The sequence below is a fragment of the Protopterus annectens genome, chromosome 3.part1 (assembly GCF_019279795.1).
Source record: "Protopterus annectens isolate FY-2018-M chromosome 3.part1, PAN1.0, whole genome shotgun sequence".
NCBI lineage: Eukaryota > Metazoa > Chordata > Ceratodontiformes > Protopteridae > Protopterus > Protopterus annectens.
Window position 1 is genome coordinate 24,917,740 of NC_056732.1, and position 13,555 is coordinate 24,931,294.

The 13,555-nt window shown below is 40.5% G+C and overlaps 1 protein-coding gene across 1 annotated transcript in view; it reads right to left on the reverse strand.

Moving 5' to 3' along the window:
- The window catches only part of LAMA1 (laminin subunit alpha 1), a 3,417,884-nt gene that overhangs the window by 923,642 nt on the left and 2,480,687 nt on the right, over nt 1–13,555 (reverse strand). Inside the window, exon 39 of the mRNA XM_044066516.1 lies at nt 9,200–9,333. Coding sequence (XP_043922451.1) covers nt 9,200–9,333 — 134 coding nt within the window. The remainder of the gene's footprint in view (nt 1–9,199; nt 9,334–13,555) is intronic.

The window sequence follows — 13,555 nt, forward strand, 5'->3', positions numbered from 1 at the left end:
CATTTAAGGATATACAGCCTAACTCCTCATCACACAGAGTTCATTAACATGACTGTCTCTCCCAGCAATAAACATTTTAGAGTATACAGCCTAACTCTTCCTAATACAGAGTTCATTAACGCACCTGTCTCTCCTTACAACAAACACTTAAGGGTATACAACCTAACCCTTCCTCATACAGAGTTCGTTAATGCACCTGTGTCTCTCTGCAATAAACATTTGAGGGTATACAACCTAACTCCTCTTCATAAAGAGTTCATTATATGCCTCTGTCTCCCTATAATAAACATTTAAGGGCATAGAACCTAACCACTTCTCATACAGAATTTGTTAATACGCCAGTGTCTCACTACAATAAATATTTAAGTGTACACAGCCTGACTCCTTCTCATACAGAGTTCATTTAATGCACCTGCATCTCCGTACACTAAACATTTAAATGTATACTGCCTAACTCTTCCTCATACAGACTTCATTAATGCGTCTCCCTACAATAAACATTTAAGGGTATACAGCCTAACTCTTCCTTATTTATTTATTTAACATTTGTTTACCAGGATGGTCCGGCTGGACAGCTAGTATACATTTTTAGCAGAGTCCTGGGGAGAAAAGCTCCAACCAGTTACAGAGTATAAACTATGTGAAATAAAAATAAAAGACACTCAAGATGACAAAGTTTAGGATGCACATATAGAAAGGTTAAAAAGCTAATAATATAGAGATAAAGTACAGTCGAGCGGCCTTACACTGAAGTCTTTTGACATTACAGAGCTTTGGTACATTGTAGGCGTACATAAAACAGTATTTACAGTATGTACAAGGGGAAAAGAGAAGGAGTGTAATACAGTATTATGTGTTTACTAAAGCATAAAGGGTGGCTTCATTCAGCAGGGAGGGAGTTCATGGAGGTCCATTGCAGTTACATAACTGGTTGGTATATAGATGGGATTTTTAGGTGAGTTTTGAAGGTGGATGTACATTTTTGCAGCCTGAGGTCAGGAGACATGACATTCCATATTTTTCTAAGTTCGTGACTGAAGAGAGATTCCCCAGAACTGTTTTTACAGTAGCTATTTTCTATCAGAGCTTTGTTATTATTATTATTCTTTCGGCTGCTCCCATTAGGGGTTGCCACAGAAGATCATCTGTTTCCATTTCTTCCTGTCCTCTGCATCTTGCTCTGTACCACCAACCACCTGCATATCCTCGGTCACCACATCTGTAAACCTTATCTTAGGCCTTCCTCTTTGTTACTGGATCGTAACTGCCTGTTTGAATTGTAAAAATTTTGGAGACCTGTCAGGACAGTTTTTTTTTCAGGATAATATAATATCTGGTGTGCCAGGTTAAGTTGGAGGTGTCGTAGTAGGTTTGGGAATTTTAACCAGTGCAGTCGGATTGGCAGTGGTGGAAGCGTGCTCTGGCATTGGCAGTGAATCTGGCAATTTTGTTATAGCATGTGGAGAGTTTATTAAGGTCGGTTTTATTTAGGCTTGTTAGTACTGGGCATGCATACAGGAGTGTTGATAGCAGATGGGTTCTGGCTATGGCGACTTTAGCTTTGGAAGTTAGGTATCGTTGGCAGTGATAGAGGGTCCTTAGTTTCTTATGTACTTTGGACATAGCAATGGATATATATTTGCTATATTTTAGTTGTCGGTCAATGATAAATCATAGTAACTTGGCTTCTGGGACTGGGGTAATAAGGGTGTTGTCGGCTGAGGATATGGAGAAGGTAGTATCATGGGTTTTTGTAGGGTGGAACAACATAAGTTGTGTTTTCTTTGGGTTTAATATTAATTGGGAGCTGTTTAGCCAATTTTCTGTTTCAGTGAAGGATTGTTAGGTTTTGTGTTGGAGGAGTTGAACGTTGGATTTGGAGCAGATCAGAGTTGTATTATCAGCATATTGGACTACTATGGCTTTTGTAGTTGCGGAGTGAAGTTGTTTTGTAAAGATGTTAAACAGGAGGGGGCCAAGGATGGAGCCTTGGGGGACAGGGAGTTAAGCCATTTAACAGATTATTGGCGGTTGTCTAGATATCCTTTAAACCACAGCAGGGTGAGGCTGTCAAGGGTCAGATCTGAGAGGCAGGTTAGGAGTTTATTGTGGGGAAACTGTATCAAAAGCTTTTGATAAGTCCAGAAAGGTGGCAGAGATGAGATTACCTTGGTTCCTGTATGTGTTTATGATACTGGTGAAGTTAATTAGGGCTGTGGTGGTGCTGTGGAATGGGCGGAAGCCATGTTTTGAGTTGGACAAGAGGCTGTTGGAGAGAAGGTGGGTGAGGAGTTGATGGTAAATGCATCTTTCTAGGATTTTGGATAGGGATGAGAGGATTGCGATGGGTCGATAATTAGAGAGATCAGTGGAAGGACCATTCTTGTGGAGAGGAATAATAAAAGAGGATTTCCACAAGGTTGGGACGGTGTGCTCAGTAATACAGCTATTTATTAGCAGTGTGACTGGGCAGGCTATGGCCCTAGATGCTAGTTGGAGGTATTCGGCAGGAAAATTGTCGGCAGCGAGGGTGGCTGGTTCAAGTTTTGTTAAGAGTTTTTGGATGCTACATATTGGTATTGGTTCGAGTGAGAAGGGGGTAGTGTTATTCTGGGATTCAGGAGGTTGGGGGAGGTTGCTTGGGTTTGCATTATTTATGAGTTTAAATATAGAGGAGGTGAAGTAGAAACTAGAGGCTATGTGTATGTTTGAACCGTCTATATTAGGTGGGAGTGTGGTTGCTTTACCGTGTTGGAGTATGTTATTCACTGCGGCCCAGAATTCTTGAGGGTTGTTGCTGTGTTTTTTTTTTGTTTTTTGTTTTTGTAGGGAAGTGTAGTGTTTCTGCTTGTTCATTTTAACTTGTTTCTTTGCTTTATTTCTAAGTTCAAGGAAGGCTTGCTTAGTTGTGAGTGTTTTATGCTGACACCAGATTTTCCAAGCCTTATCCCTCTCTTTTAGTAAAGCCCTTGTAGTGCTTTGTAGCCTTGGGGCAGGGTTGCTGCGTATTCTAATTGTTTTAATTGGGGCTAGTTGGTTGAGAACTTCTAGAAATGTGGAGTTGAATTATTCTACTGCATTGTCAAGTGGGAGGGTTTTGATGGGAGACCAGTTGCAGGATTCCAGGGCTTACAGGAAGTGGTCTGTGCGGAAGTTTTTGCGGGTACAGGTTTGTAATAGGGTGTGGGAGTTAACTGACGTAAGTTTGTGCCTGAGGATGAAAGTGGGATTGTGGTGATTTCAGGCAGTGTTCCACATTGATGGGCAGTGTTGGGCTGACTTGTCCCTTTTTGTGGACTTGTCAATGCGTGTGGGTGATTGAATGACTTGGGTGAAATTATACAGGGTTATGTGATTGGTGGGTGTTAGAGAATGGGTAGAGTTCCAGTCAATATTAACATCACCTAGGACTATGGTTTCTTGGGGGATGGAGTGGGAAGCCCAGTGGAGTATAGACTCTAATGTGGTCTGGTTGTCCACGGGGGTATATAGATCCAGAGTATGTTTAGGTGCTTGTGCTGGTTTAAGAGAATTTTTGAACATATGATTTCAGCATTTTTGGAGTTAGGGAGTTCTTTTTGCAGTAGCTAGGGTTTTAAGTTGGTTTTGTAAATTAGGGCAATACCGCCACCTTTTTTGTGAAGTCTATCTACTCTTTGAATGTTATATCCTGGGGGGTAATGGAGCTGTCCTTGATGTGTGGCTTAAGCCATGTCTCAGTTATGAGTATTATGTCAGGGTAGTACACGGCGATGGCTGAGTGCAGCTCTTCTATTTTGTTCATAATACTGCAGAAGTTTAAACTGAGTATTAGTAGGTCTGTGGGTTTATGCTTAAGTGGTAGTTGGGAGTTTAGTCTGTTGTTAATTGTTGTTGGGCCGGGGTTGGGGTGAATATCACCTCCTAGTATGGCTGGGCTGCTATACTGGTAATTGTTTTAAGGTACAGCATCATTAGAGTGTGAAATCTGAGGCATGGCTGTTTTTTGGATTGTGGGGTATAGTGGATTGCAGAGGTGATTTGAAAGATGATTTGGCTGTAACTGGAAGGGGATGTGAATGAGGATTTGTAGGTGTTTGAAGTGGTAAAAGGTAGGGTGGGTGATTTAGGGTAATTATGTGTGATGGGTGAGTGGAGATATGAGGTGATAATGGAAGCTGTGGAGAAGCATATGAATACGGAAAGTAGTAGTAATGGAGAGTTGTATGAGTGGGAGTGATGTGTACAGGGCATGGTAGCAGGGGTGTGGGTTGAAACTTGGTAGTGTGTGCCTTTGAGAAGGGATTGGGTGGACTGGGACTGGGAGTAGTGTTGACTTATGAGGGGGTAGGTGTAGAGAGTGCAAGTGGTGTGGAGATGGGAGTTTCTAGGTTTGTGTTTATGATTGTGGGGTGGAGTATATGTTAGTGTGTGGATGAGTTGTGTGTGTGATTGGGAGTGGTTAGTGGGTGTGGTTGAGGGGTCAGGTGGTATGGGGTTGAGATAAATGTGTGAGTAGTGGGGGTGGGTGAGGATTAGTGGCAGGGTAGGGTAGCGGAAGGAGCCTGAGTGTTAGCGAGGGCAAGCAGAGTGGGGATAAACCAGCAGTGCAGATAAGTAGCTGCTGAAAAAATCAGTGTGTTGGGCAGGCGGCTGTGTGAAGAAGTAGGGGAGCCCTGGAGGTGCATGTAGTAACTGCGTGGACTCTGCCTGTAAAGAGAGGTGGAAGTTCTGTTAGGTATTGTCAGAGGAAGGTGGTGGGGATCAGGGAAAGACCGTGCTAGGGGAGGGAAGGACTGAGGTGGGACCCAAAGTGATTGTAGTAGTAGTAGTAGTAGTAGTAGTAGTAGTAGTAGTAGTAGTAGTAGTAGCAGTAGTAGTAGTAGTAGCAGTAGTAGTAGCAGTAGTAGTAGTGGTGGTAGTAGTGGTGGCAGTGGTGGTGGTGGTGGTGGTGGTGGTGGTGGTGGTGGTGGTGGTGGTGGCAGTGGTGGTGGTGGTGGTGGTGGTGGTGGTGGTGGTGGTGGTGGCAGTGGTGGTGGTGGTGGTGGTGGTGGTGGTGGTGGTGGTGGTGGTGGTGGTGGTGGTGGTGGTGGTGGTGGTGGTGGTGGTGGCAGTGGTGGTGGTGGTGGTGGTGGTGGTGGTGGTGGTGGTGGTGGCGGTGGTGGTGGTGGTGGCGGTGGTGGTGGTGGTGGTGGTGGTGGTGGTGGTGGTGGTGGTGGTGGTGGTGGTGGTGGTGGTGGTGGTGGTGGTGGTGGTGGTGGTGGTGGTGGTGGTGGTGGTGGTGGCAGTGGTGGTGGTGGTGGTGGTGGTGGTGGTGGTGGCGGTGGTGGTGGTGGTGGCAGTGGTGGTGGCAGTGGTAGTAGTGGTAGTGGTGGCAGTGGTGGTGGTAGTGGTGGTGGTAGTGGTAGTAGTAGTAGCAGTAGTAGTAGTAGCAGTAGTAGTAGTAGTAGTAGTAGTAGTAGTAGTAGTAGTAGTAGTAGTAGTATGCCGGAAGGGGATGGAAAGTTTAGGCTACTGAGTTAGAAAAATAAAACAAATAAAAGGTTTAGACTACTGAGCTAAAAAGTAGTGAACTATGGGCATGTAAAGAACACTTTCCACTGCCAACCCAGTTAGGGTGCTAACATGTAAAGAATAGATAATAACCTTAAAAGGTGTTGTTTGCTTGGGAGCTTGGGTTGCTTTTCTGGCTCAGGTTTGGTTTCAGGTTGTGGCTCCCATTGGTCTTTACTATATGGGAAGGCGCTGGGCAGTTAACCCGATGTTAAGTGTGCGCTAGAGGTAGAAAAAAAGAAACATTGGGGAAGTAAATAAGACGTATTAGGTAGTGTAAAGTTCTAACACAGTTCTTATGGTACAACTTTGGATAGGTACAGGTCTAGAATAGGGTTATTTGCAGATAGAGGCAGGCTTTTGGACCTGAGGGTGGCTCCTGGTATACAAGGTTAAACCAATGTGGGGACTAATTACTTTTCCTTTTAATAGTTATATCTTTCGAGGCCACCAGATGGTGTTGGAACTGCTTGCTGGAGTTATATGGTATACTGTTGTAAGCTCCTGCAGGAAATTATTAATGAGACAAAAAATAAAACACGGTTAATGCTGCTTCTAATACAGTATGAACAGTTATAGGAGGTATTTTAGTAAGAAGGCATGCATGTGGTGTGTGCATGGAGGTAGAGAGGCACATGGGGCGTACATATATCTACCAGAAACCACGGCTATTTGTTAGTGTTGCTCATGGTGATTGCCAAAAGGGAAATAATTTCTCTTGCATTTATATCTGCTTTGGATGGTCGAAACCTTGTTTAGTGGAGACCGTAGTGTGAATAGTGAGATGGTACACATTCTAATGAGGGTGGATAGATTACTTATTCTGGCTGCACATAAGTAGCACGCAGTGTGATCTGCGAGCCTCCTGACCTAATAGGCACTACAGCAGGGTCTGAGTCACAGTTAGCTGATTAACGCTGTGCACTCTAAAGCAATAAGTGAAGGTTTTAAAAAAAAAAAAGCTGCGTTAGTTTGATTCCAAATAAATCTTTGTAACACCAACCATACTGTATTAAACACCTTCTAGCAGCTGAATGCTCATAGCAGAGTACAGCATTTAAACAGGTGCAACTAAGTTAATAAAAACATGCTGATAGCATCTAGCTGCATTTAGTTTGCAAGTATTGAACCAAAACGATCAGCTTCAACTGCATTAGGCAGTCGTCTTACTACACCAGGCTTAGTACAGCAAAAAACATTTTATACTAGTGCAACAACAAAGGTAGTACAATTATACAGGTAACATTTACTGGGATTTAGCTGCTAGTATTGACTTATAACAACCAATGGCTACTGCATTAAGCAATCGTCTTGCTACTTTAGGCTTATAACATTTAAAAACTAAGCGATTATTCACTAGAGCAGTACACTCATGGGCCGTCAGCAATGCTAAAGACAGTCTATCACAATTGGATAATGCATGACTACCAGAAGTTTAAGATAACCAACTTTACAATATATGTGTCCAGCAGACAGTTAAATTAGCAGTTTTACAAATTACACATGTACTTACAAGCAGAACTACACATGCGGTGGGTCGGCAGGGCAGGGAAAGTGTTTCTGAGTTGGCCCTCTTTTATCAGGGTTATTTAAAACTTTGTGTGGGTCATGCTAGGTGGGGGGAGGTTAGAAATGAAGGCAGGTGGTCGCAGGTATGACATGCACCAGCAGTGCAGGTAAGTGTCTGCAGAAAATAATCAGTGTGTTGGGCAGGAGGCTGTGTGAGGAAGTAGGGGAGTCCTGGAGGTGCATGCATTGACTGCTGGTGGACTCTGCTTGTAAAGAGAGGTGCTAGTGGGTGGAAGTTCTGTTAGGTATTGCCAGAGGGAGGTGGGGGGATCAGGGAAAGACCGTGCTAGGGGAGGGAAGGACTGAGGAGGGCCCCAAAGTGAATGTAGTAGTAGTATGCTGGGGGGGGGGTGAAAATAGGAGGTTTAGGCTACTGAGTTAGAAAAATAAAACAAATAAGTTTAGGTTAGTGAGCTAAAAAGTAGTGAACTATGGGCATGTAAAGAACACTTTCTACTGCCAACCCAGTTAGTGTGCTAACATGGAAAGAATAGATAGTAACCCTAAAAGGTGTTGTTTACTTGGGAGCTTGGTTTGCTTTTTTGGCTCAGGTTTGGTTTCAGGTTGTGGTTCCCGTTGGTCTTTACTGTATGGGAAGGTGCTGGGCAGTTAACCCAATGTTAGGTACCCTCTCAAAGGGTGTTGTTTGCCTGGGAGCTTGGATTGCATTTTTGGCTCAGGTTTGGTTTCAGGTTGTGGTTACTGAAAGTCATACAGACTTCATTAATGTGCCTGTCTCTCTGTCCAATAAACATTTAAGGGTATACAGCCCGACTCTTCCTCATACAGAGTTCAATAACATGCCTTTTCTCCCTACAATAAACACTTAAGGGTATACAGCCTAATTCTACCTCATACAGACTTCATTAATGTGCCTGTGTCTCCCTACAATAAACAGGGTATACAACCTAACTCTTCCTCATACAGAGGTCATTAATGTGCCTGTGTCTCCCTACAATAACCATCTGGGGGTTTACAGCCTAACTCCTCCACATACAGAGGTCATTAACGTGCCCATGTCTCCTACAATAAACATTTGAGGGTTTACAGCCTAACTCTTCCACAGAGGTCATTAACGTACCTATGTCTCCCTTCAACAAACATTTGACGGTTGACAGCCTAACTCCTCCACATACAGAGGTCATTAACACGCCTATGTCTCCCTACAATAAACAGGGTATACAACCTAACTCCTCCTCATACAGAGGTCATTAACACGCCTATGTCTCCCTACAATAAACAGGGTATACAACCTAACTCTTCCTCATACAGAGGACATTAACGCACCTATATCGCCCTACAATAAACATTTGAGGGTATACAGCCTAACTCCTCCACATACAGAGGTTATTAACATGCCTATGTCTCCCTACAATAAACAGGGTATACAACCTAACTCTTCCTCATACAGAAGACATTAACGCACCTATATCTCCCTACAATAAACATTTGAGGGTATACAGCCTAACTCCTCCACATACAGAGGTCATTAACACGCCTATGTCTCCCTACAATAAACATCTGAGGGTATACAGCCTAACTCCTCCACATACAGAGGTCATTAACACGCCTATGTCTCCCTACAATAAACAGGGTATACAACCTAACTCTTCCTCATACAGAGGACATTAACGCACCTATATCTCCCTACAATAAACATTTGAGGGTATACAGCCTAACTCCTCCACATACAGAGGTCATTAACACGCCTATGTCTCCCTACAATAAACAGGGTATACAACCTAACTCTTCCTCATACAGAGGTCATTAATGCGCCTATGTCTCCCTACAATAAACATTAGAGGGTTTACAGCCTAACTCCTCCACATACAGAATTTATTAAAAAATGTCATCAGTAATCTGGCAAGATCTGGACCATGCCCATCAAGAAAATATTTGATAAATCTTATCTACAGAGAGTACAGTTGCCTAATGGGGTACTAAAGCAGCCATGATCTAATGCCCAGACTGCTTCAAGAACCAAACTCATTAAACTGCATGTTCAAAGCATGGACAGTCTGTAATAAAATTACTGCCTGTTCTTCTGAATCTCTTTAAAATACCAACTCAACTGTACTACACCTTGTCTTTGGCTTACCTGGCTGCATGAATTCTATGCCATCTGTTGTTGTTGATCACGAGATCAGGATAGTCAAGTCTTGTAGTCCCAGAGCCAACATCCCACAGCAGGGAAACTTTTCCTCGTCTCATCTCTACAGCCAGAAATTCGGGCTGAAAAATAGTTACAAAAATATTAACTGAAGAGACATCCTCTTACAAATATGGCACCTTAGGAAAGTACAGTTGTGTTTACTTACCATAAGTGTAGATGTTCGAATGTCTTCACTGTTGCAGTAATTACTATATGGATTATTCTTGCTGACATCAGGTGCAGATCGTCTTCCAGCCTAAGAGGAGGGAGTTAAATCTCTTGTACTTGGACCAGTCAAGGGCAGCCTCACCAAGAATAACCCATACAGTAATTACTGTAACAGTGAAACATAATGAACATCTCTTTGGATAAATACATACATTACTACCTTAACTAGAACCTCAATAATACACATCTCCACACTTCAGTTATTGTTTCTGCATTACTATGAGATGTTTTAGCAGTGTCAGAGCTATACATTACTACCTTAACTAGAATCTTAATAATACACATTTCCACACTTCAGTTATTGTTTCTGCATTACTATGAGATGTTTTAGCAGTGTCAGAGCTATACATTACTACCTGAACTAGAATCTTAATAATACACATTTCCACACTTCAGTTATTGTTTCTGCATTACTATGAGATGTTTTAGCAGTGTCAGAGCTATACATTACTACCTTAACTAGAACCTCAATAATACACATCTCCACATTTCCTTTATTGTTTCTGCATTACTATGAGATGTTTTAGCAGTGTCAGAGCTATACATTACTACCTTAACTAGAACCTTAATAATACACATCTCCACACTTCAGTTATTGTTTCTGCATTACTATGAGATGTTTTAGCAGTGTCAGAGCTATACATTACTACCTTAACTAGAAGCTCAATAATACACATCTCCACATTTCATTTATTGTTTCTGCATTACTATGAGATGTTTTAGAAGTGTCAGAGCTACACATTACTACCTTAACTAGAACCTAAATAATACACATCTCCACACTTCAGTTATTGTTTCTGCATTACTATGAGATGTTTTAGCAGTGTCAGAGCTATACATTACTACCTTAACTAGAACCTTAATAATACACATCTCCACACTTCAGTTATTGTTTCTGCATTACTATGAGATGTTTAAGCAGTGTCAGAGCTATACATTACTACCTTAACTAGAACCTTAATAATACACATCTCCACACTTCAGTTATTGTTTCTGCATTACTATGAGATGTTTTAGCAGTGTCAGAGCTACACATTACTACCTTAACTAGAATCTTAATAATACACATCTCCACACTTCAGTTATTGTTTCTGCATTACTATGAGATGTTTTAGCAGTGTCAGAGCTATACAGTACTACCTTAACTAGAACCTTAATAATACACATCTCCACACTTCAGTTATTGTTTCTGCATTACTATGAGATGTTTTAGCAGTGTCAGAGCTACACATTACTACCTTAACTAGAATCTTAATAATACACATCTCCACACTTCAGTTATTGTTTCTGCATTACTATGAGATGTTTTAGCAGTGTCAGAGCTACACATTACTACCTTAACTAGAACCTCAATAATACACATCTCCACACTTCAGTTATTGTTTCTGCATTACTATGAGATGTTTTAGCAGTGTCAGAGCTATACATTACTACCTTAACTAGAACCTCAATAATACACATCTCCACATTTCAGTTATTGTTTCTGCATTACTATGAGATGTTTTAGCAGTGTCAGAGCTATACATTACTACCTTAACTAGAACCTTAATAATACACATCTGCACACTTCAGTTATTGTTTCTGCATTACTATGAGATGTTTTAGCAGTGTCAGAGCTATACATTACTACCTTAACTAGAACCTCAATAATACACATCTCCACATTTCAGTTATTGTTTCTGCATTACTATGAGATGTTTTAGCAGTGTCAGAGCTATACATTACTACCTTAACTAGAACCTCAATAATACACATCTCCACATTTCAGTTATTGTTTCTGCATTACTATGAGATGTTTTAGCAGTGTCAGAGCTATACATTACTACCTTAACTAGAACCTTAATAATACACATCTCCACACTTCAGTTATTGTTTCTGCATTACTATGAGATGTTTTAGCAGTGTCAGAGCTACACATTACTACCTTAACTAGAATCTTAATAATACACATCTCCACACTTCAGTTATTGTTTCTGCATTACTATGAAATGTTTTAGCAGTGTCAGAGCTACACATTACTACCTTAACTAGAACCTCAATAATACACATCTCCACACTTCAGTTATTGTTTCTGCATTACTATGAGATGTTTTAGCAGTGTCAGAGCTATACATTACTACCTTAACTAGAACCTCAATAATACACATCTCCACATTTCAGTTATTGTTTCTGCATTACTATGAGATGTTTTAGCAGTGTCAGAGCTATACATTACTACCTTAACTAGAACCTTAATAATACACATCTCCACACTTCAGTTATTGTTTCTGCATTACTATGAGATGTTTTAGCAGTGTCAGAGCTATACATTACTACCTTAACTAGAACCTCAATAATACACATCTCCACATTTCAGTTATTGTTTCTGCATTACTATGAGATGTTTTAGCAGTGTCAGAGCTACACATTACTACCTTAACTAGAACCTTAATAATACACATCTCCACACTTCAGTTATTGTTTCTGCATTACTATGAGATGTTTTAGCAGTGTCAGAGATATACATTACTACCTTAACTAGAACCTTAATAATACACATCTCCACACTTCAGTTATTGTTTCTGCATTACTATGAGATGTTTTAGCAGTGTCAGAGCTATACATTACTACCTTAACTAGAACCTTAATAATACACATCTCCACACTTCAGTTATTGTTTCTGCATTACTATGAGATGTTTTAGCAGTGTCAGAGCTATACATTACTAACTTAACTAGAACCTCAATAATACACATCTCCACATTTCAGATATTGTTTCTGCATTACTATGAAATGTTTTAGCAGTGTCAGAGCTATACATTACTACCTTAACTAGAACCTTAATAATACACATCTCCACACTTCAGTTATTGTTTCTGCATTACTATGAGATGTTTTAGCAGTGTCAGAGCTATACATTACTACCTTAACTAGAACCTCAATAATACACATCTCCACATTTCAGCTATTGTTTCTGTATTACTATGAGTTGTTTTAGCAGTGTCAGAGCTATACATTACTACCTTAACTAGAACCTCAATAATACACATCTCCACATTTCAGTTATTGTTTCTGCATTACTATGAAATGTTTTAGCAGTGTCAGAGCTATACATTACTACCTTAACTAGAACCTTAATAATACACATCTCCACACTTCAGTTATTGTTTCTGCATTACTACGAGATGTTTTAGCAGTGTCAGAGCTACACATTACTACATTAACTAGAATCTTAATAATACACATCTCCACACTTCAGTTATTGTTTCTGCATTACTATGAGATGTTTTAGCAGTGTCAGAGCTACACATTACTACCTTAACTAGAATCTTAATAATACACATCTCCACACTTCAGTTATTGTTTCTGCATTACTATGAGATGTTTTAGCAGTGTCAGAGCTATACATTACTACCTTAACTAGAACCTTAATAATACACATCTCCACACTTCAGTTATTGTTTCTGCATTACTATGAGATGTTTTAGCAGTGTCAGAGCTACACATTACTACCTTAACTAGAATCTTAATAATACACATCTCCACACTTCAGTTATTGTTTCTGCATTACTATGAGATGTTTTAGCAGTGTCAGAGCTACACATTACTACCTTAACTAGAACCTCAATAATACACATCTCCACACTTCAGTTATTGTTTCTGCATTACTATGAGATGTTTTAGCAGTGTCAGAGCTACACATTACTACCTTAACTAGAACCTTAATAATACACATCTCCACACTTCAGTTATTGTTTCTGCATTACTATGAGATGTTTTAGCAGTGTCAGAGCTATACATTTCTACCTTAACTAGAACCTCAATAATACACATCTCCACATTTCAGTTATTGTTTCTGCATTACTATGAGATGTTTTAGCAGTGTCAGAGCTATACATTACTACCTTAACTAGAACCTTAATAATACACATCTCCACACTTCAGTTATTGTTTCTGTATTACTATGAGTTGTTTTAGCAGTGTCAGAGCTATACATTACTACCTTAACTAGAACCTCAATAATACACATCTCCACATTTCAGTTATTGTTTCTGCATTACTATGAAATGTTTTAGCAGTGTCAGAGCTATACAT